Source organism: Rutilus rutilus (assembly GCF_951802725.1).
Source record: "Rutilus rutilus genome assembly, chromosome: 16".
NCBI classification, from domain to species: domain Eukaryota; kingdom Metazoa; phylum Chordata; class Actinopteri; order Cypriniformes; family Leuciscidae; genus Rutilus; species Rutilus rutilus.
Window position 1 is genome coordinate 2346455 of NC_140224.1, and position 20746 is coordinate 2367200.

A 20746-nucleotide genomic window follows, 5' to 3' on the forward strand; every position below is an offset into this window, starting at 1 on the left:
AAAAAGTGGAGTATCCCTTTAACTAAAAAGTGTTGGTGTTAGTGTTAGTGTTTAAAAAGTAACTAAAATCACTGTTGGATTTTACAGTGCAATAATAATTGAGCATCAAATCCTCATATTAGAATGATTTGTGAAGGATCATGTGACACTGAAGACTGGAGTAATGATGCTGAATATTCAGCTTTGATCACAGGAATAAATTACAGTTTAACATACATTCACATAGAAACAGTTACTTTAAATTGTAATAATCTTTCACAGTTACTGTATTACTGTTTTTGCTGTATTTTTTATAGTACTATCATAATATTGCACATACACAAGTCAAATTGAGCATTGTTCACACATTAGTCTTTATTTGTTTGGTAAATGAATGTAATGCACTTCATTTTTGTCAATAACAACACTGAAAAAGGTTGGCGGATACTTGATCACACGTTTCTCTACAATTGTCAATAATTACAGGTCATGAACATGATGCTTAATAATCCATAAACAAGCCAAAAGATATAAAGCTAACACAAGTCTATCATTTTTAAAATAGAAATCAAACCCCAAACTGGACAACAGAGGGAGACATTTTGCAACAGAAATGATCGGAAAAAAAAAAGAAAGAAGGGGGAAAGAAGCTTGTTTTGTCATCTTTATACATCAAGATTTTCTCATGTGTCAATACAGTATTTAGTCAGTTTTGTTAAAGGGTAAATTTGACTCAGAATGCACAAGATTAAACATAAGATTGATTTCTCTGTAATGTTTTTGTACACTGATTATTTTACATGATAATTTCCCAGGAAAAGTAATTACCAGCCACTTTTAAACACAAATGCATACACACAACTTTACATAATTAATTATAATATGACCTATTTGCACCTCACAAATAACATAATATTACAGGTTGGTAATGTGCATTATTTTGCTTTTTTTTTTTTTAAAGGCAAGACTTTACATTATGGTTTCATTTAATAACAGTAGTTAACTAAAAGGATAAACATAAACCAACTATGAACAATAGTTCTACAGACTTTTAATGTTAATTTTATCATTTAGTAAATGTTTATGCACTGTGAGCTTACACAAACAAACAATGTACAATTCTATTTCTAACTAACCCATGTTAATAAACATATTGCTCACTGTTAGTTTGTCAATGCATTAAATAATGTTAACAAATGAGACCTTACTGTAAAGTGCCACCGTTAAAATGTTCTCTACTTAAAGAACGCCGGTGCCTTTGGAGACTTTAATTAAAACACAATCCCGCTTTCTCCACAAATGACCTGACAACAATAGCGTTTGAAGAATCATTTAATTAAACCTGAGGATTATTCCGCTTGAGTGAATTGTAATAAATTATCTTTAAAGTAAATAACTGGGCAAAAATTGAGCTGTGGCAGAGCAACAGCTAGGGAATGACTGCGCGTTTATTTGCTTCATCCTTAAGATGATCCCGAACACACACACACATGCACAGCCAGGGTTAAGATGATCCCGGACACACACACACATACATGCACGTGCACGGCAAGGGTTAAGATGATCCCGGTCTCTCTCTCTCACACACACACACACACACACACACACACACACACACACACACACACACACACACACACACACACACACACACATGCACGGCAAGGGTTAAGATGATCCCGGACACACACATGCACGGCAAGAGAAAAAGCAACACACAACCTTCAATCTAAGCAACTAATGAGGAGGATGAGAGGTGCATGAGTCACTTTTTCAAGGCTTGTTCACACAGCTATGATGAAGAATGACATCTTTGAAATGTGTTATTAATATAAAGGGAATGCTATATTGCACCCACACACCATCAGACTGGGAACTATAGACAACTTAACATGAGACAGAACACTAAAGCACTACGCACTACACACACACACACACACACACACACACACACCCTATGCCTGCCTGACGGTCAAAGGCACATTGAACACATTGTACCGGACGAATACTGCGATAACCACTTTGCTGTCATCAATACTTCCCCAGGTTTCAACATATGTTTGTTTCGGTCCTAAAATACTCCAAACGTGCACGCGCTCACCTTGCGTCACGTGATTTCGGCCCTTAGAAGTCGGACAGACTGAGTTCTTCAGTCTGAACTGTTTTAGCCCTTCGCAAATGTTAAAATTCTCTAAACCCCTCAAATGTCGATGCCAGCTCAATATTTACACATTATACAGCTCTTTAAGCGACAGGGATTCAAAGTAAGTGTTTTATTTACAAGTGTATAACAGTAGATGAATTGATTGTAGCCTACATTCAGGTGGAGGGTTTATTGTTAAAGCTCTATGAATGAATGAATGCACATGGTTACGCTCCTCTCATTCTGTGTGTCTTTTTGAGTGATTAAGGCACTTGCATTGTCGTTTTATAATTAATAGTTGTTCATGTCCTCCGAGCGATGCAAATTTGAAGCAGCTGCTATTGAACAGTCCGTGTTGATGCTGCAGCATTAGTGTGACGGGATGCATTCATCACAATGATGGATAAAGGCTGAATATATAATGTTTTATAATGAGGTATCTTCAACACGTTGGCAAAAAGAGTTGCACGATTGTGCACTTGTTTGAATACTTTTCTCAGAATAATGAATAATACAGTTGAATGCAGTGTATGCCCTCCTTGCGTTCTCTGTCATCATTGTCCGTCTCGCTGACTGAGCAAAACGTTTGTATAACAACTGGAACGAGGAGGATTGATTTTCATCTCATTTGCCAGCTGATGAATGTTAATTGAGTCCAACCAATGGTTATTGGTTACACCATAATAATCCCAAAATTTAAATATTGAGTGTTCAACAGAGGGGTCCAAGACCTTAGGACTTATGTCGCACTTGAACCACGAATACAAACATTTTTATTATTATTATCATAATTGATTCGAGGAGTTTGTGTTTTCAAAATTTCAAAAAGTAACAAATCCTTCCCTCGTGGGTCAATTTGACCCCCTTAGAAATGAATGGAATGCGAGAATGCTTCAGTACACATAGAAAAACCTAAAAATGCTCAAAATTCAAACTAAAATTATAACTTTTTTGATAATGTCAACATGTGCATCTGAATGCATACTGACTTTAGGACCCAGCGGAACAGCTCATTTGCTCCATATATAGAGCTATTAAGCCATCTAGTGGCAAGAGTCATGAAATATCATGTTATATTATGTTTTTTCACAAGAGGTCCACAAAGATTGTAAGATATTTTGAGCTGAATTAAAAGAGTTACGCACGAAATTGTGAGTTATTTTAAATGTAATTTGAAGGAATGAAAGGAATGTGCTTAAATTACTATTTATTTCTTATTTATTGATCAAATCTAGTAATTTAAAGGTAAATAAAATTTAAAATAACAAAAAAATCTAATGTATAAATATAATATAATCAAAATGATATAAAATAAGCCTTCTGGATAAAAAAAGAAAGAAAAAAAAGGTTACATTTTAGGACTTCCGGTCATTTTGACCCGCGAGGGAAAGATATGATACAAACTGCGATTAATAAAAAGTTCTAAACTTTCTCCAGGTCAGATAATAATTACTAAAGCTCTGTTTCAAAACCTAGTGAGCGTTTAAAGCCACAACTCACAACTGGTTTCTATAGAATTCAGCAACAACACACAGCACATACAAATATGCATCAAATAGTCCATTTTAACTGTGCAATTGGATTGCTTTCTCCATGAAGGATCCACGTGATGCTGTATAAATGCCATCAAAAGGAGGTTTCTTGACATAATGTTGCTGCCTACACCTTTTGGTGCCGCATTCATATGATGCCTGAAAATGTCGATTAGCTCATTAAGTTTAGCAACAGAGCTCATCTTTCTCCTCCCCCCGTCCACTGAACATTGTGTGCATTTCCAGTACCAAAATAAAACTCTACTGGGAACCAGAGGCGAAATCTGATGAGGGAAGATTTTTTAAATGTAAACAAGATATAAGCAGACGGCAACCATCAGGTTTTGGTATGATATAACAAGCATAATTCACTAAGTAAACAACAAATAAATATAGGCCACAGAAATGTACATCTTTTCTTAGGTTTTGGAGACCTTTTTATATTCAGTGATTTGGTCTGGCCATCACAGAAGCCTTGAATAATAAGAAGCTTGTCCTATTTGGCCTTGTGTTTCCACAGAAGTCTTTAGAGAGTGAATAATGTTTATCTAATAAGGGCCATGATCTTGAATATTGGCGCTACTGTATCTCGTAACTTTTAAAGACAGTTTTGGCACTGAAGTGAACACACACACACACACGCATAACAAAACACAACAGCTTCATAATTTCTTCAGACAGCAACACCAAACAAAGCGAGAGTTATTTACAGTAAATTACATTCATCGCTTAAATACATGAGATCAATCAGATCAAGGATCTCACCCAAATGGACCATTTTAGTGTCCTAAAGACATCCAACTCTGATACTTAACGTTGATCTTAAATACTAAATCTCTCGAAGCTTCTGACAGGTAGTCTTTGATTTTCGCCAAAGGACAAAGTTCATGTGACATTTTCAGATGCTGGTCTGAAGGTTTCCATTGAGCAACGCAGCGTTTTGCGTTTCCGTCATGACATCGTTGACCATTCGAGTCCTGTCCTGTCGACTGTCGCTCCGGTCGATCTCATCCAAGCCGCCGACTCGTTTCAGACACAAGACGTTTTGGAAACTCTTCTTGAAGTTGTCCGACAAGAAGGCGTAGAGGATCGGGTTGGCGCAGCTGTTGGCGTAACCCAACACCACCACGAAGTCAAACGTGCTTTTCAGCACGGGTGTTGTGGGAACGGTTCCCGTCACAGAGGTCACGTTGAACACGTAAAACGGTAACCAGCAGAGCACGAACACGACCACCACGATAGAAACCATACGGGTGACTTTCCGCTCTGAGCGCTTTCTTTTGGTGGAGCCGACCCGCATGCCAGAGGATTTCACCTTAATGACGATTAGCAGGTAGCACATGGAGATCACAATCAGCGGTAAGAAAAAGCCCAAGAAAAAGGTGTAGAAGATAAACGCGGTGTAGTAGGTGTTCTGTGGCTCCGGCCACAACATGGTGCACGTCCGAGCCTCGTATCTTTTCAAGTTCACTCCGCTGTAGATCATAATCGGCAGGTTGACTAGCAGAGACACACTCCACATGGCCAAACTAATGGTTTTAGCCATGCGTGGCTTTCGCCATTTGGTGGATTTGATCGGATGCACCACGGCCAGGTAGCGATCAAAGCTCATGACCGTCAGAAAGAAGATGCTGGTGAATTGGTTCATGGAGTCCGCGGTGAGGACGACGCGGCAGATCGCGGATCCAAAGGGCCAGTGGAGAAGCAAGAGCTGAATCGCAATGAAAGGGAGACTTAGCATGCAAAGGACATCCGCCACTGCCAGGTTTAAAATGTATATATTCGTGACGGTCTTCATCTTGGCGTAGCGCAGGATGACATAAATGACCAGCGTGTTCCCACACAGTCCCACCGCACAGACTACAAAGTACACAAATGTGATGACGACTGAACTTGTCTGGTCAAAGCCATGGTTCGTGCTATTGTGAGGGTAAATCTCCAGGCCAAAGTCAGACTCGTTCCCTGGGAAGAAGCTATTGTTCACCAAGCGGTCAGGGAGGGATAGGTTGGAATTGGGCATAAACGTCCATGTGTCCATTTTGGCAGTGTTTATTATTCACCGGGAATAGGCTTATGAAGATTGAATCCACAGTTTAATACGAAACCTATGGGCATTTAAGAAAAAAAAGGAAGGAAATATGAGTTAACAAACCAATCTATTCAAATTTCGATAAAATCACATATACATATGCCTTATTTGTCTCGAATCAAAGTAATCTAATCGAAGGGATGTTGCATGTGAGTGTAATTGTTTACACATAACTGAAGACTTTTGGGGGTATTAATGGTTGACTGTAGCCCTGATTTCCACGTTGAATCCTTAAAAATAGTTTCCAAAAGGGGAGATGCCATTGAAGAATCATTTTTGGTTCCCCAAAGAACCTTTTTTTAATTTTTTTTTTTTTTTTCTTACTGTGAATCATTTTTAAGGTTCTTCGTGGAACCAGATGGCAAGAGAGTTGGGTTTCGGAAGTAAACACTCCATTCATTTTTCTCCATATGGAAACTGATTTTGAATGATAACTTTTAAACCTTTAAAGACAGCCTTGCTGTAAGCTGTGAGGTTGTTAATCCATGGCATTTGCTTCTGTTTAAGCTGTCAGGCCCCGTTGTTTCAGGTTATCTTTTAAATAATAATATTTAACAGCTGAATTCCTAGTGGAAAACTACATTACCCATGATGCTGTACAGAAAATTACACCAATCAGTGAGTCACAAAAAAACGACACGTGCCAAATTGGCTCTTTAGCTCCGCCCACTCCCATGAAGAACTGCAAGTCGATCTCTCTTAGCTCTCAAAATACTTAAATATTTATATGCATATCTTGCAATAACAAAACATTTGTACATGAGAAGTTTTATCCTTTTTAACTTGATTATGCTGTTCACAATGCTTCATGGGATTGTAGTTCTTTCCCTCACTTAAGTCGTTAAGTTCACAGTCTTGTATTACGTTTTTTGTTTTGTTTTTTTAAATCAAATCAGAGTTTGTAATGTTTTGATTCACCTCTGAGCTGATTGGCTTGGTTTATGACTTATAACTCTTTTTTAAAGACATTTTTTAAATCCCTATGGGGAAAATGAATGGAAAAAATTCTTCCGGAACCAACGCCGGGACGGGAACTGTTCAACTCCACAAAGACCCATTATTTTCAATGGTTTCAGACTAAATGTTATAGTGACAGTTCAGGAGGAGATACACATGCACACCACAAATACATTTTCAGTTATATTCCAAACTTGAATTCATAAGTATTGTATATTTTTAGAATCTTTATGAGTATTTTCACTTGGTCACTTCATGCATTTGAGACTAATACAAGACGTGATGCAGCCAAATGTAAATGGTCAAGGTTGTTTACTCCCCCAAATTGGATTACGTCAGCATACTGAAGTTTAGGAATCCCACAACTCACATGAGTGAGCAAGACACATGAATGAAGCAATCACGAATCTCAAACAATAATTGCAATATGGGGTATAATCACCACAGAGGAGAATTCTGATTAGCATCTCGCGAGAAAGTAGACTGGATTTGTATCCGTTCTGCTTAAATAAAAGCATTATTCAAGTAAAAAATGAGGTGAAAATGGAAAGCGGGTAACATGCATGCAGATAGATAATCAATACTGCTTACAGGTCTGATCTGCAACTTTGGATAAACAAGGACTTTACCTTGTCTGTCTGGTTTCTACAGCTCATTGACTTTTGCCCTAGCACATATTGGTTTAATTGATCTTTACTGAGCAAACAGAATGAATATTTGACATATAAGAGATAATCTAACAAATGACACAAACTTAATTTAGCTGTACAGCTCCTCAAGGCTCGGATGAATGAATTAATATAAAAGTGAAGGCTACTGCAGTCCTGTTCTCTATTTAGATTGCGTGATCCATCCAAATCGTGCCGGTCTCCATCATCCCACACAATATCACAACATCTTCAACTGAGAAAAATATCAGACACCCAACTGAAATCAAATCATATAACTTAGTTTCTTATTCAAAACCTCAATGAAGGATCAGTCTGCTATAATAGCCATATTAAATAGACAATTAGCCTAATTATGTTTTCCGACTCAGATCTCTAAGCTATACTGTGATTTTCAGCCAGTACACGACATGTCTAAATAAATTGTGTAAAATATAGGCTTTTTATGATGGATTATTATAGCAAGTGGGGGGAAAAAATCATTATTTTGGCATTAGCTAAAACAGACAAGATCTAACTAGTATTTTACCTAAGCACGTCTTTTACCAAATAACGTGTAGCCGGCTGATTATCTGTAATTCTCCTGATTTGTAAGTCACTTTGGATAAAAACGTCTGCTAAATGATTAAAATGTGATGTAAATGTATAAATACTTTCTTTTTCTCAAATAAAAATGTTAAACCGTCAATAACACGCTGACAGATATGCCACGTGAATTGGTATGCTGTAAAAAAGACAATTTTAAACTATCTGATGTAGCCTATTACATTTTTGCCTGTATAGTTACCTGTAGTTATGGGACACCTTTGGAAATCCATTCCTGGAATATGAACAGCTTCACATGTTTCCATTTGCCACCATTATATTACCGCAAAACTGTCCGAACAAGCGCGAAATCCAGCAAAGAATAACCGTCACTCGCGCTTGACACCTCCTGATAAACCCGCGCGTGTCCGTTTGTGCGTCAGGACGACAGTTCTCCTCAGATAACAAATTACCGTTATTTCAGTAGAAAATACACTAAAACAGAAGTTTAGAAGCGCATGACGCACTTGAACTCAATAAACGTAACATTTAAGTCATGAAAACTAAATTTCGAGGGGCAACAGTCGAATTCCTTTGGTATTTTCAGTCTGGTGTGTTGCTGGAGCGCGAGCACGAGTGTGAGTGCAGATGGAGCTACTGATCCGTCGAGCGCGCGCTTCCTTGATATATATCCTGCGCAGATACATTAATCTAAACGACATGAAAGGCTATATTCAGTTGTTTTTTTGCTGTGTGGTCTTGATAAGGATACGGGAATATGTCAGGGGTCAAAATAATAATTTATGAATCTCCCCAAAAAAGATGTTTAAAATTAGATCAGATTGAAATAGCCTAAATGCACGTGGGAATTAAATCAGAGACTTTAAATGAGCCATATCGTGAGAAATCAAATGTTCCCTCAATTCTTTGAGATAAAAGAATTTGATGCTAAATGGTTGTGAACTTAAAACTTGCACCATTTATCGAAGCCAAGCTTTGAAAATGACACTATGAAAACTCTACAACTTGCAGAAAGCTTCTTTCATCTTAATGGAAATCCCTCGACTGGCTTATAGGACCCTGTGGAAGTTTTGTTAAATATTTTTTTATTGAACAATATGTCATGTACAGATAGCATGGCAACAAATATATGATAGTAGGATCAGGTGCACAAGTGCATTGCAGAAAAATAAATTAGAAAATAAAAAAATAACATAAAGGGAGCTAGGGTTTACTTTTCAAGTCATATTCTTCTATTGTAGGACCCTGTGGAAGTGTGCAATCTGAAATATGCCATCTTTGTCATGTGACAATTGCCCGCGGGCAGCAGAAGGGGTTGAACATATAATCAAACCAAGTGCATGCGCACCAATCTAATTCACACTTTTGAATCGGTTTCAAATAACTGCTGAAACAAACTAATCTTGACTAACTGGTCAAACATATCAACACGTGACCAATTCACATTCTGGAGTGTGTTTCTTAAAGGTACAGTGGCAAACAAACAGCAAAACAACAATAATGGAATATTATTGTCACCACTGTGTCTGTGTTCATGGACTTTTTAGGCCACATTTACACATAGCCAGGTATTTAGAGAAACACATATTTCCCACCCTCCATTTTCAATATTAACATCGTGCACACAACATCGTGTTCACAAAAGTTGTAATTTACATCAACCCACATAAATACGCCGTCGAGCGCCATCATAACTATGCCAGACCTATGGGCGGCAGTGTCGGGAGAAGGATAAAGCCATGCAAGCCAATCAGAATCCTCAGAATCGACAACAACGAATAACACGAGCGACTTCCTAGGGCGCTCACATGACGTTACGCATTTTCTGGCGCATAATGTGACGTTTGAGAACCGAAAACCCCGTTTCTCCCAGTTGACACGGCAACACATAACCGGCGTTATCAGAAATCTCCACTTTGGCCGGAATTTTTAGAAATAATCGTTTTCTGTGATAAAAACAGGGTTTTCGTATAAATGAGAGGCCAAACCGCAGGGAAATATCTGCGTCTTCCCTTCGTGTAAACTCAGTTAGTTGTCATTTGTCACATGTTCCTTTGTTCAGTTTCCCGCCACTAGTCTGTCTCCCTGGTTACCATCATTAGTTGATCTGTATCACCTGTGTCCTGTCAATTACCATCATCTGTGTTTGCTATTTAGTTCCTCCTGTCCGATCTCTGTCCGATCTCTGTTATGTATGGTTGGTTTTATCCTGCCTGTCTGCCGCTTGGAGAACTGTCATTAAAATAGGTGTATACTGATCTTAATCTGCTTGTCTTCGTCTACCTATCTTAGCTAACCGTGACAGTTATGTTCTAAGGGTCAGAAAATGGACTTGTCTGACACACGCACACACAAACCTTAAGTTAACCTCAGACAAAAAAAAAACTCACTCTATATGAAAATTGCAGGCATGTACATGAAAAATTGCATGACAAATAATGAATTGTTTCATTATCGTTTAACAGAAATTCCTGAGATTGGTTATCTTCTGCTTTAACAGACCTGAAATGCTCAATCCTAAAAGAAGAGAAGTGAACACACCACGAGCCTTCACCTTGGACAGCTCGTAGTTAAACTGAATATATGGGGTTAAAGGTCAATGGCTGATAAGTCATGAAAAGCCTTGATGAAAGGTAAACTGTGGCAATGAAAATAAACAGACCTAACTTGACAAAAAGGGTTAAATAAATCAAAATGATAAATGACTTAAATGAAACATGTATGGAAAAATAAATAACATCCATTATTTTTGATGAGTGGTTGACATAGAGAGTCTAAACTTGTTATAAAGCTCTAAGCAAATGGATATATGTTCTGTTCTAAGAAAAAGGCAACAGTGAGAGGAAAACCTTTCTCCTCAAGCTGATAAAAGAAGGCCTAATAGAAATGGGGAAAATTCTTGTCAGGATGGTGTGTGGTAAAAATAGAGAGGATTATGCATTAGTTATGAGAAAGCAAAGCATTTTTGTGTTTTTTATTATTGGGCACTTTTATGTCCCAGTTGCTGATTTTTATTAAAACATACTTTTTACAATGCCTTTATCAATTTTTATTTTTTATTTTATTTTTTACATATTTGATTAATTTAAGCTAGTGCCAGAAACATAAATATTACCCCAAAAAATCAATATAATCATAAAATATTTCAATACGTATTTATAATTTTACACAAATAACAAACAACACTTTTATTAAAGACCATAAAAATACATCATTTCATCACGCTTGAAACAAATTATGAGATAAAATGTGTGAAAAATGTCACTTTTTGTGCATCATATTTTTATTGTGCATCATTTGTAAGCAATTTTGTCAATTTATTTCGAAACTGTGAACATATTACTGAATTAGTTTGTATTTAGGACGCATAAAATGCTGTAATTTCCAAAGGAGTGTGTCATTTTATTCCAACAAATGTTTAAAATGCCATTTCCACCAATGTTGTGTGTGGGGTGAAATATTGCATGGTGGAAATGTTCATGACAAAATTCTCCACAAATTGAATAAACCTCATCGAGAGTGTAAAACATGTTTTTTTTTACGACAGCTGGAGTCCACAAGGCCATGGTTAATTTGAGAACCCAGCAGGAGAACACCAACAGGTCGCAGTCGAGTGGAAGAGTGGAAGACTCGCGTCTCATTTATTATAAGGGCTCCCATTTCAACACATGTGCTTTTGGGCTGGACAAACATAACGGTGATCTAACTGTGTTAAACAGAACACACGAATCTCAGAATTCAGACAGGTTCTTAATTTTGCTGAATATTTATTCATTTTTTTTATTATTATTTAAAGTGCCACATGTAGTCAGTAATTTGTATCCCTTAAAAATCATCTTTGATCACCAAAATGGCATATTTAAATGTTTTTTATTTGAAAAAAATTCTTCATGCCTTACAATATCTTGAATGTAACTCGACACCCTTGCCTCATTTAATACACACAGTTCTATGAATATGTATTTTTTGTATTTTACTACTTATTGTGGGCACTGTTTGAATCATCAAAAATATAATGGACTTTGGACACTAACTCCAGTGAGTGATAATTCATGTAACATTTCCATAATGTTTCCATTACATCTGTTCTTATTTTAAATACCTCTGTTTTTAAACACATAAATAAATCTGTTCTTATTCTTTTGATAACATGTATCACAGTCGCCTCAATGGTAAATTATTTTACATAATTTTGAATGCAATTCATTTTTAAAGGGATAGTTCACCCAAAAGTGAAAATTATCCCATTATTTACTCGCCCTCAAGCCATGGGTGTATACTGTATGAGTTTCTTCTTTCAGACGAATACAATCTGAGTTTTATTAAAACATATCCTGGCTCTTCGGCTTTAAAATGGGAATGAATGTACCTTAGATTTTGAAACCCAAAAAAGCGCATCCATCCATCATAACAGTAATCCATACGACTCCAGGGGTTAATAAAGGCCTTCTGAAGCGAAGCCATGCGTTTTTGTAAGAAAAATATCCATATTTATACCTAATCACTGGCTTCCGGTAACGGCCGTATAGGCGAGTCTATAGTTCCGGTTGAAGAGTGACCTCTGACCCGACACATGACCTCTGACACGACGCATTTTTGAGTGAACTAACACTTTAAATGAATTACCCTTTAAGCCCCAGAAGCCTTACTGTCTTGATTTGATCTAATCTCTTCATTATGAGCCTGATATGTTTCAAACCTATACATTATAGGCCTGGACCGGACATGTGACGCCCAAGGGTCCAATTAAAAGCTTTTGTCAGTTTATAGGCACAGTGATAACTACTGATAAAGATGGGCTGTTTTCTAAGGCACAGAGCCAAAGCCGGGTCATCAGGGATATAAAAGAGACAGCTGAACTGGCGGACAGTTTTGTTGTGTAAAAATGGTCAAATGTTGTGTTAACTAGACTAGAGTATGTTGCACTGTCAACTGGACGGATTATTGGAGGGTTAAAGGACAAGAACAGCCCCAAAAACCAGGACTGTGAATTAAATTATATATATTTTTCATGGCAATATGCATTTAAATTGAGTTACAGTGTTCATACGCTTCCTCAGCCAAGATTTGCTAATACGTTTTATATAATATTTATATTTATTCATGTTATATATTATATTTTTTGATTCGTTTAGAATATTTTTGCTCAATGATGTGCTGATTCTGAATGCGTTATTTCATAATAAAATAAGTAATCTTCTATTTAGACACTTGTGGGATAACAGATGCTTATCAGAGTAATGAGGGATGCGATCTCATAACCTCCGGAGAGATGTTATTTAAAATTGTTTTGGTACATAACGTGCGTGAGAGCAATTCCTAACCGTCTAATTTTGTATCTAAATCATTTTATTTTGGAAGATTTGATAAGCTTAGATTCCGTCTGTTTTATGTCAGAGGTATACATTTTTGACAATCGTTAGGAAAACATATTCATCATGGAGTCATGGGATGCTATTTTCCTACATTTGTACACGGGAATGAAGCATTTTAAGTGTTCTAATCTAAGCGTACTGTCTCCCACCAAGTCTGTCTCATGCATTTTAGTCTTTTTTTTCACATGATGATGGACAAGAATGAGTGCGAGTACATTTTGTGCATGTGTGTGGTCATCCCCTTATTTTGATGATTAAAGTCTTATGCTTCCAGATTCTGCTTTAGGCATATAGTGAATAAGGAAAGGTATGTTATAGGCTTGCATTGCACCTTGGCTGCCTATAAAACTGCTGCAAAAACAACATGTTTATAACAGATGTGAGCCAAAGAAGTGTTGTGAGACGTTGCTCAACTCTGTCAAGATATTAAAACCAACCTCAGTCAAACTTGTATGTGATGAACGATTCATTTTTCTCTGCAAAATCCAAGCGGTTATACATTTCAAAGCAGAAACGGCACGAATTGAATGCACGTTTGTTTCTCTTTAAAGTTTAATCTGAAAACTTACTCCTTTGACGACTTCCGCACACACACACACACACACACACACACACACACACACACACACACACACACACACACAGAGATTTTTCAGAGATTCATAAATGTTTAAATAATGCAGGCTATCCTTACATGAACAAAGAGAATTACACACTTTGTCATTAGCTGCACATTTTAATGTTTATGAACAATGATAATTTACATATGTAGACAGGAATATAAAAAGAAACATGTTCTGGATGATTATATGCAAATATTCTATACATGCAATAAAGTAAAATATTGGCATAAAAGCATAAGCAGCATAACATATTGTGATAAAACAAGGGTAAATTACTGTTTTATAATATTCATAATATATTACAATACATTCAGAATATATTATTAAAAAGTAAAAAAAAAAAAAAAAGAATAATTGCTTTTGGTTTCTTGGTCAAACAGAAAACATTTTTAACAAATATTTCCAAAAATGGTAACAAAACATATATAAAAATAAAAATATAAAACATTACCCTGTGTATGTATGTATGTATGTATGTATGTATGTATATGCATGGCCATGTGTTATTAATAATTACATTTATTTTAGCATTATGGTCACTTGGCAGTGTTGGCTATTAGCATCAATAAATCAACTGTTTTCAAACAAATTCACAAACACATTCCTTATTCATGTGTTATTTAGCAACAGTCACACAAAAATCCTCAAATATTTGGTCCAAGCTGGATGCCATGGCAACCATGACATCATCCAGAAAACCACAATCAATTTGACAGCACTCGTACAGGAGGGCAGAAATGGCATAATCGTCCTTACAACACGGCCATTCCTCTGCATGGAAACCAACCACGTCAACTTTGCTTTTGTGCTTCCACTTATCATGCCTCAGTCTGCTCATGTAAGGCAATCTCACAGGCTCATTCTTTAAACTGCACTACACGAATGTGGCGCAGAAAGCAATTAAGGATTGTCTGTTTACAAAGTAAACACGTTGGATTTATGTTGGAATGTATTGCAACATATTTAAAGTCCCCCTGTAGTCGATCATTTTATCCCTTAAAACTCATCTTTGATCACCAAAATCACATATTTAAACGTTTTTTACTGTGGAAAAAATTCTTCATACCTTAAAATAGCTGGGATGCAACTCTACAGCCTTGCTTCATTTAATATACGCCGAGCCATGAATATGCTAATTAGCCCCGCCTCCACTCAGAGATTCACTCGGCCAACTGACTGAGGTAAACGCTCCACAATGCTGTCGCTCTTTACAACGTCGGACACATAACGGTAATTAATATGATTATTGATTGGCCATTTGTTTGACTATGTTTTTAGACAGCTAATAATGTGTTGCTAATGTTTACATTTATGCATTTTATCCAAAGCGACTTACATTGCATTTCAAGGTACACATTTTACATTCTTATCAGTTCTCAGTTCTTCAGGATGTTACACAAACTATGTTCCCGTTTTCCATCTCAGTCTGCCTTCTCACAATCATCAGAAACGCTTTGAACAAAACAGCACGTCAGTGGAGAAAGGCATATAGTTCATCATAACACCGTAATACACATCATACACCCGCTATATTGCTAAATCTACCCGATTTTTCATATTAACAGAAAAATATCCTAGCGTCTCTGGAGATTCCCCTGCTGGTTCGCAGTTAATGACAGGTTGACGTGATTGGTTTCAAGGTAGTTTGTGACGTCAGAAACACCGTTTTTTTGAGACTGTCTTTGGTTCACTGCAGTTTTAAGGAGAAAATACTCAGCAATGGTGTCGACTTATGAGTTTCCACATGGTTTGTCTTAAAGCATATTAAAAACACCACATAGACATATAAACAACATTAAAAGCTTGATTTTCACCACAGGGGGACTTTAAAACACAGACGCACTAAGCTAACACGCCTTGCGCGTTGGTGTCGCGCAGGACGTAGCCTTCGGTGTCTCGGTCGCAGTGTGTCGGCGAGCTCTTATGGGGACAGAGGAGGGCGTGGAAATGCCTTCGAAGCGTTTCCGACAGACATGCGTACAGGATTGGATTGGCGCAGCTCCACGAATACGACAGCAGCACCACAAACTCAAAGCCACGAGTGAAATCCAGCGCCAGATCCGTTCGGTGCAGAGAGCAAAAGTTGAAGACGTAGAACGGCAGCCAGCAAACGCCAAACACCAAAACAACCGCCACCACCATCTTAGTAACCTGTTTCTCCAGCCTGTGACTCTCCAGCGAAGAAGACGTTTGCGTTCTGGCGTTTCTCAGAGTCACTAACAGTGCCGTGTAAAACACAATCATCACGGTGAAGGGCAAAGCAAAGCCCAATGCAAACGTGTAGCTAAGAAAGGTCAACCACCAGGTGTCAGATGCGACATGAGGGTCAACGGTGCACAAACCGTAGGTAGCAGAAAAGTTAATAGCCATTGGAAGCACGGGAAATAGAGAGATAAACCACATTAATGCAGCGATGATCTTCGCCCGTCGTGGCGTCCGCCAACGAGCGAATCGCATCGGGTCTACCAGCGCCATGTAACGGTCAACGCTCATTACCGTCAGGCAGAACACGCTTGTGAATTGATTAATGCCGTCTAGAACCATAACCAGCTTGCAAACGGCATCCCCGAAGATCCACTGGTCTTGGAAGTTTTGGATAGCGATAAACGGGAGTCCTACCATGAAAAGTCCATCAGCCAAAGCCAAGTTGAAAATGTAGACGGTGGTCGCCGAAGACATTTTGTCCAGCTTTAGGATGGTGATTATAACCAGCAAGTTCCCGGCCAATCCCACAATGCAAACGGCCAGGTACATCACGGCCATGGTGACGCTGAACGCGTCGAAGTCCTCCTGGATGTAGACGTTGTTTATCGCGGCACCTAGAACCGACACGTTGTCGTAAAACATTCCCAAAGGCACTGCCGTTTCCATTTCTGGTCTTGTAGTCCTTGTAGTTCAAACGTATTACAAGAACCAGGATTAGTTCTTGATCTCCACCTTGTCCTTGAAGGCTTACTTTCCCATCTTAAGATCTGATCTTGAAGAAATTTCAGAGGTGAAACACATTTCACCCCAAAGAACTGGTTCAAATTTGTTGAAATATCTCCAAACTCTAGTTGGTGTCAGACCCTCCTGTGGAGATCTTATATATCCCAAAGTGTGTGTGTGTGTGTGTGTGTGTATGTGTCTAAGTCATCCGTCGACTCCGATAAGCTGCGCCGGCTCGTTCCAATCCGCTGTTATGAGGTTTCCAGGGTGCCATCTGTTACAATACTTTTGTTTTCATAACTAAACACTCCTGTCAGAAGGTCCATCCAGCCTCTTTCTTTCACACTCCCTTGTTCACTCCCTCTCGTTTTCCTCCGTCACTCCACCCCTATGTTTCCTCCCTTTCCTCGCAGTTCAGTGGGGGGTCAATCTGAGCCGATCGACCCCCAACTTCTCCTCCGGGCCACCCACTTCACAAATACGTCCCCATCGGATGAGTGATGAATCTGGCCTGTCTCCCTCTGCTTGTTTGAATATGCTGCGTTTCCCCCCTTCACTGTTTATATTTCTGGCTGATTGTCTTTGTTTGTTGGTCAGTGAATCATCTATCACGCGCACAAGGCCTCGGTGGGTGGAAGCGCTTGCAGATAAAAGGGCAAGAGTAATGAGCGATCACCTTAGTCCTGTTCCTCTTCTGACACGCATTGTTGGAATGCCAGTGAACTTCCCAAGAAATGCGGGAAAACAGTAACTTGAGGAAGGTAATGATCAGGCTCATATACACTCACCTCACTGACCACAAGCACGGTTTTAGTAGAGATTATGCAATATGCTAATTGTTTTGGAGGTCATTCTACTCCCAATTCCATGAATCATTCCTACAATTTTGGAAGTTTCCATTGGCATGCTGAGCTTTTGTCGAGGTTTAAGGGGCCTCAAGTGACTCTGTGTTGCTGAAGACAGGTATCCAGTCCTCTCCAATAAATCTACATGGCAAAGCGTTTGGTTTCACTGTTCTGGGCTTGAGTTTTCTTGTATCTCTTAACTAGGAACATACCGGTTTTACAAATACCACGCTGTAGTTTCTAAGAATTGTAAAGAAGAACCAGGACGTGATTGGAGATATTCTGAAACCTTTAATTCAAAAGGATTTAATGCACGTTCCTGGTCTCATCTGTGTTTCTCATCTTTATTCCTTTGTCTTATATGCTTTTGTTGTATGCGTGTTCTTTGATTAGTAAAAGAGTGTATGCTGAGGTACATTCAACAAAATGCTGGGTAGTTTCAACCCATGTTTGGGTCAAATATGTACAAACCCAACTGTTGGGTTTGGAATTTAATAAAAAAAATTAAACCAACGGTTGGGTTTGTCCATATTTGACCCAAACATGGGTTGAAACATAACAGCATTTTGTAATATGTGTTAAAAATGAATGAATGAAATGGATTTGTTAAAAAATTTGGTATTTAAATACGGCATGATAGTCTTATTTGATAGCACTGCATTTGGTTTTTAATATCACTTGATAGATTGTTTTAACAGTCATCAAATTAAAGCATAATTTAGGAAATGCAGTAGCACCTCACTGCAGTACACGAGATCCAGGGGGCGGAGTTGGATCCAGATCTAAGGGGTGGAGATTGGTAGGTTTAGGGGTGGGTTTGGATTTCGTGTTCTGCAGTGAGGACCATCTCATTAATTGTAAGTGTTGCACTCACTCTGAACTTTTTGAGTCTCTTATGCATATAGATATACTGTATTATAACATAAAAATGGCAGAGATTGTACAATGATTATATATGAGCTTAGCATTAAAGGGTAAGTTCACCCAAAAATGAAAATTATTGTATAATTTAATCACCCTCAAGCCATGGTGTATATGACTTTCTTCCTTTAGCCAAACACAATGAGTTATTTTAAGAAATGTCCAAACTTTATAATGGGAGTGAATGGTACCTTAGATTTTGAAGCCCAAAAAAGTGCATCCATCCATTATAACAGTAATCGACACGACTCCGGGGGATAATAAAGGCCTTCTGAAGTGAAGCCATGCGTTTAACTTTATACACTGTAATCACTGACTATAATGGCTGAAAGCTAGTCTAGTTCCGGCGGAAGAGTGACCTCTGACCCGACACATGACCTCTGACCCGACGCGTGACCTCTGACCTGACACATGATGCAGGATGAAGGCGTAGCGTAAGCTCAGGTGAGAGTCGACGCCAACTCAAACTCCTCCCACATTTCTCCTTAAAAACTCTCATTTTAGACTTATAATTCCTGACCGGTGTTTTGTTTTGCTCTATTCTCTGCACTTCTGCATTCATCAATACATCATGTGTCGGGTCAGAGGTCATCCGTCGGGTCAGAGGTCACTTTTCCGCCCGGAACTAGTTACCGTAAGCCCGTGATTGTAAAGTTATAAATATGGATATTTCTCTTACAAAAACGCTTAGCTTCACTTCAGAAGGCCTTTATTAATGAATTATTGTTGAATTAATGAATATGAATTACTGTTATGATGGATGGATGTGTTGGGCTTTAAAATCTGGTATCATTCACTCCCATTATAAAGCTTGGAAGAGCCAGGATATTTCTACAGCAATACAACTCTGATTGTGTTTGTCTGAAAGAAGAAGGTCTTATACACATGCTTGAGGGAGAGTAAATTATGGGATAATTTTCATTTTTTGGGTGAACTAACCCTTTAGGTGAATGGTAATTCATACCTACAAATAAAAGCAGTATTTTAAAGTCGAAATGTGCTCTTTAACTATCTCCATTATTTCTGTTTTTCAGTTATACTGCAATTACTCCCCGTTTATCTTACATCTCTCTTCTTTGATCTCATTTCTTATGGTTTATCATGGCTCTGAATTACGAACACTCAAATGCACTTTGCCGTAGTGAATCTCCTGTAGAGTGATGCTTTATTGCATTTTACCTTGAGTTTGACAAATCTGTGTACGAGCTGCCGAAAAGCCACAGTAGCCTTCTTAAAGATCAACACGAGCAGTTCATATGACATGAATCACATTGTCATGAAAGAAACAAAAATCTGCTCACCATAAAAGGATAAAAGGAGACATAACCAGTGCTTTTCTAAGAAAGCCAATCGTTATCAGAACGAGAACAGAGATGGAAGATAAAAGGAGAGTAATACGAGCAAATATAAAGGGACTAATAATTAGAGCACACACATGACAAAAATGAAAAGATAAAAGAGTAGTAAGAAGAGATTGATTATGCTGGAATATACATTTTATAATTTTATCATTGAAGGGATTGGAAAATGTTTTGAAAGGGGTTCAGACTCGAACTCGCAACGTGAAAATATCAGAGCACATGATACTCAATTTTTAATAGTTAATTTGATTCATTTTCTGTATATAGACTTCATACAGCAAGTGACGTCATCATATCAAGAAGTAAATGACAAGGTCTGTTTTTTAACTGTTGTTTCAATTTCTTTTAATTTAAGAAATGCCCGCTTTCTTTTTTCCCCATTCTCGTTTATTTACTGTAGGTCTGTGTTTGTTTTGTGTTTTCTTTTACTTTTCTTTATATTTTTGTTATTCTTAATAATTTGATTGTTATGTTCTAATTTTGTTGTTTCACACTGTAAACCGAATGTTCAAATAAAGCATATATATATATATATATATATATATATATATATATATATAAAAGGTCTTTATGAGATTATGTTTTCAGTGCTTTTTTATTCATTTTTCCAAAAGGCTAACACACCATTTTCTCCCAATATAATTTTCCAAATTCTTCCAGAACAATCTTGCATGGAGGCAAAGGTACAGCAACTGAAGAATTTTATCCACGAGTTTACTCCTGTACAAATGATTAACCTATGCAAACTCAGGTTAGAGATAGAGATAAAGATAGAAACA

At 37.8% G+C, this 20746-nt stretch overlaps 2 protein-coding genes across 2 annotated transcripts; both read right to left on the minus strand.

The window, feature by feature from the left end:
• Positions 1–329: 329 nt before the first annotated feature.
• On the minus strand, positions 330–8557 carry sstr2a (somatostatin receptor 2a). Its single transcript, XM_084434855.1, has 2 exons — positions 8156–8557; positions 330–5759 (listed from the first exon to the last, which is right to left on the minus strand). Exon 2 carries the CDS (start codon positions 5690–5692, stop codon positions 4553–4555), a length of 1140 nt encoding a protein of 379 aa, XP_084290981.1. The 5' UTR covers positions 5693–5759; positions 8156–8557; the 3' UTR covers positions 330–4552.
• A 5458-nt stretch (positions 8558–14015) lies between these two features.
• On the minus strand, positions 14016–17446 carry LOC311305630 (somatostatin receptor type 2). Its single transcript, XM_084433434.1, has one exon. The coding sequence runs from the start codon at positions 16781–16783 to the stop codon at positions 15755–15757; it is 1029 nt and encodes a 342-aa protein (XP_084289560.1). The 5' UTR covers positions 16784–17446; the 3' UTR covers positions 14016–15754.
• Between the last annotated feature and the right edge of the window lie 3300 nt (positions 17447–20746).